The sequence below is a fragment of the Arachis duranensis genome, chromosome 5 (genome assembly GCF_000817695.3).
Source record: "Arachis duranensis cultivar V14167 chromosome 5, aradu.V14167.gnm2.J7QH, whole genome shotgun sequence".
Taxonomy (NCBI): domain Eukaryota; kingdom Viridiplantae; phylum Streptophyta; class Magnoliopsida; order Fabales; family Fabaceae; genus Arachis; species Arachis duranensis.
Window position 1 is genome coordinate 9,001,918 of NC_029776.3, and position 4,097 is coordinate 9,006,014.

The following is a 4,097-nucleotide window of genomic DNA, read 5'->3' on the forward strand; positions in this document are numbered from 1 at the left end:
TCTGGATGTTTTCTTCTTCGATAGCTCGGTCAGAAAGCTTCTCCAGAGCTTTGAATATTTTGATTCCGTACGAAGGTATGGTTTTGGTTTCTCGTAGTTAATATTTAATGTCACGTGAAAACTTAGGCTAAAAGACCTTAAGATAGGAATGAACTGAATGTATAATTGATGGATTGTGTATATGGTATAAAATGTGAGGTTTAGTTGTGTTAATAATTCGCTGTTGAAGTTGGTCGGTTTGGAAAAAGACTTAATATTGATATTTGTTTGATTTTTGAAATAATTTGTTACTGGAAATGATTTAAAGGACTGAGAGGTGTTTCATTTGATAGTTGGGACCCTTGAAGGGTGGTAGAAATTCGAGTTTTTGAGGAGATACTGTCAAAGTTTCTATAAGAATTGGAGTTTTGATTTGAAGTGTTATTTTAAAAAGGAAAGAGATTATTATGTGGCTTGTGTATTTGAGACTATTTGTTGACCCTCTGTCGCAAGATGTGGCCGGGCACTTTAACTCTCCGGATTCCCCCATGGGCATGCATATATATATGAATATTGAATATTATATTTGAGCTTGGAGTTCGACTCCATGGAATACTATATTATTGAGCTTGGAATTTGACTCCATGGAATACTATATTATTGAGCTTGAAGTTTGACTCCATGGAATATTATTGAGCTTGGGGATGCGCGCACAGAGGGACTGTCCAATGGTTAACTACCAGGACTTGTCGGGTTGGCTGTATAACCGACAGATGAGACTCATCAGCCATAGGATAGGCATACATCATATGCATTTGTTTGTTTGCTTGAGTGTGCATTGTTTTGGTTTGCTTAACTGTTTAATTCTGCTTATCCGCTACTTGTTCTACTTGCTGTAAATGCTTCTCTACCTGTGTTTTCCATGTTTGAACTGTATGTGTATGTTTTCTTAGAAATTCCTCTTGACAAAGGTGTGAGGAGAGAGGGTTGTTCCACCAATGTCTCGGAGGATTGGAGGAGTCAGAAAGTGAAGTATTAAGTTAAAGTTAGACTCAGAACTAGAATACCTTAGATAGCTTACCTAACTTTTGGTTTAGTTTATTTTCCTTAAGAATGATTCTGAGTGTCGGAGTTATAGGAATGCCTCTGGCTCTCCCGGAGACTTTTATATTAACTATGCGTGCACCTTTACCATACTGAGAACCTCTGGTTCTCATTCCATACTATATTGTTGTTTTTCAGATGCAGGTCGAAAGGTATCTCATTAGGCGTCTGGACACCTGAAGCGAAGTGGTTACTGGGTTATTTTGGTGTGTAGTGGTATATATACACGTACTTAGCTTTCTCTCCGCATAACTTATTCTTTTTGATCCTCCTAGAGGTTTATGGAGAGGCAGGGTTTTGTTTATGTACATTTTGGGTTTTGGATATGTATATATATATGTAAATATTCTCCGGCCAGCCTTGACTTCGCGGACTGAGTGAGGAGCTTGTTATTTTGTACCTTTGGCTTTCTATTCATACTTTTATTATCTTACGTTTGATAGTTATAGTTTGACTCACACGCAAGTTGTTCCGTTTCCGGAGCGTGGCGCTTTTCATTTTGCGATTTTGTTTTACCCATTTTTCAAGGCTCCTAGTCTATTATCTTCTTTCTACTACTATAAGTATGTATTTTATTTTTTTTGAAGTCGTAATACCTCGCCATCTCTACTTTACGACTTAAGCGTAAGGCTCTGTGTGGTAGGGTGTTACATTATGGTATCAGAGCAGTTCGTTCCTGTAGAGCCTGAAGGATGGACTTATTATGCTTCTGGGCATACTCTGGGTGTGTGTATGTGCTATTAGGATATCTGATTGATATATGTGGCATAAACGTTCATGAGCATGCATTTGGAACTTGAAGCATTAGACTTGTGATATTGAGACTGATCAACTTAATATCACTTGTTTAGTGTGTGAAGGGACCAGATGTCGACTCACGGACGCGGTCGCGGGCGAGGTAGAGGTAGGATAGGCACCGTTACTCCTGGTCCGGCAGGGAATGATCCAGTAGACTTCATGGCTGCCCTGGGAAATATGGCTGCGGCTATGCAGGCGACAGCCGAGGCACTGTGTAATCAGATAAACCAGGGTAATCACAGAAACAATAATGATGAGGACGGTCCCATAACACTTGCTACATTTCTGAAAGTTCACCCTCCGACCTTCAGGAAAACCTCAAATCCCACTGATGCAGACAATTGGATTCAGGATATGGAACGGGCACTGCAGGCTCAGCAGGTTCCCGAGGAGCAATGGGTTGAGTTTGGAACTTATCAGTTGCAGGGTGAGGCTCAGTATTGGTGGCAGGGGACACGACGTATCCTGCAGCCAGATGGCGCTGTGATTCCTTGGGAGATTTTTCGAACAGAGTTCTATAAGAAATACTTTCCTAATTCAGTCAGAAATGCCAAGGAACTTAAACTGATGCAGTTAAAGCAGGGACAGATGACTGTTACTGAGTATACTAGTAGGTTTGAGGAGTTATGTCACTTTTCTCGTATCTGTCAAGGTGCGCCTGAAGATTTTGCTGAGTGGAAATGTATTAAGTATGAAGGAGGTCTTCAAAGTGATATTCTGAGCTTCGTTGCACCAATGGAGATCAGAGTGTTTTCAGAACTGGTAAACAAAAGTAGAGTTGCTGAGGATTGTCTGAGAAAGGCGACATCAGATAAGAGTGATCAGCGAAATTTTGTTAGGAGAGATCAGGGAAGGAACTTCGCCCCTAGAGGACAAGATTTTAAGCGAGGCAGTTACACCCCACAACCACATTTGGATCAGAATAACTTCCAGAGATTCAGTAATAATAATAGACAGGGAAGAGGCAAAGGAAAGCAAGCTCAGACCCCACCAAATGATTTAACTTGTAGGAGGTGTGGAAAGTACCACCCGAATACTCCGTGCAGGGCTGGTTTAGGTGTATGCTACTACTGTGGTGAAGCTAGGCATTTGTCGTGGAATTGTCCAGAAAAGAAGAAGAATCAAGAAGCTGGAAAGGCACAACATCAGGGACGCGTGTTCGCTATGACAGCGGATGGTGCTGGAAGCGCAGATACTCCAATTAGAGGTAATCACGAACTGATAATCGAAATTTTCGACTGCCTTGCATAGTAAATAACACGTAGCATTCATTGTAGTATATTACCGAGTTGTGAGCCTTGTGATTTTCAACTGAGCGATCGACTAAAGACCCCCGAATGGTGAGACAGAACGATAGTGGTCAGCCTAGAAAAGTGACTAAATTCTTGGAGGATAATAATAAGAGTGGCGCAGCAGTAGTGCATCGAACTATTATGAGTATACAACTTAAGTTATACATATGGGACCGGAAATGTTGAGAGTTGTGCGGGACAATTACCTGAAACCCAGAGATGGTAAGTTATGAGGAAGAGACATGACATAGATTGAACCCATAATTGATAATCTGTTAGGTGTCAAGAGAAAGAGTAAGTTGTGATAGATTTAGTGTCAGAGGCTGAACCAGTTTCGATAGTATTACGTATAATGACACTATTAGAATCAGCAGAACTTGAGAGCTAGATGAAGCGAATATTAGAAGAGATAAACCCGTCGTTCTAATACCAGCCTGCTTTATAACCCTTCTGCATCGAGCCTATCTTATATCTTCCGCTTTGCGTAGACTTTTAAGCCATAAGAATATCCTGGATATGTAAACTAAACATGTTAAATCTTTCTATTTTTCTTTGACATGTTCAAGAAAGGAAGTTACGTTAGTATGAATCTTTTCTATTTTATATCAATTTTCGAGGGCGAAAATTTTTATAAGGTGGGTAGAATGTAGTAACCCTCAGTTTTAAAAATATAAATATAAATAAGTTATAATTTATTTCATAAATTAGAATTTTCTATTTTTAGAAAATTATTTTATTATCAGTAGTTGAACTAATTTTATAACTATTTGAATTCAACCAAATTCATATTCTTATATATATAAATATTTTATAATAAAATATTTTACATAATTAAAACTATAATTCTATTAATTTATAAGTAATGAAACTTATATGTATATTTTAATTTGAGTAATTGATATTTTAATTTAAAAATACAGTTTA

The 4,097-nt window shown here is 38.6% G+C and overlaps 1 protein-coding gene across 1 annotated transcript; it reads left to right on the top strand.

Moving 5' to 3' along the window:
• Positions 1–1,950: 1,950 nt before the first annotated feature.
• LOC107487821 (uncharacterized) lies at positions 1,951–3,132 on the top strand. Its single transcript, XM_016108518.1, has one exon. It carries the CDS (start codon positions 1,951–1,953, stop codon positions 3,130–3,132), a length of 1,182 nt encoding a protein of 393 aa, XP_015964004.1.
• Positions 3,133–4,097: the final 965 nt, after the last annotated feature.

Excerpts from the sequence above, each read along its gene's own strand:
- LOC107487821 (XM_016108518.1), top strand. The coding sequence starts at position 1,951 with ATGTCGACTCACGGACGCGGTCGCGGGCGAGGTAGAGGTAGGATAGGC.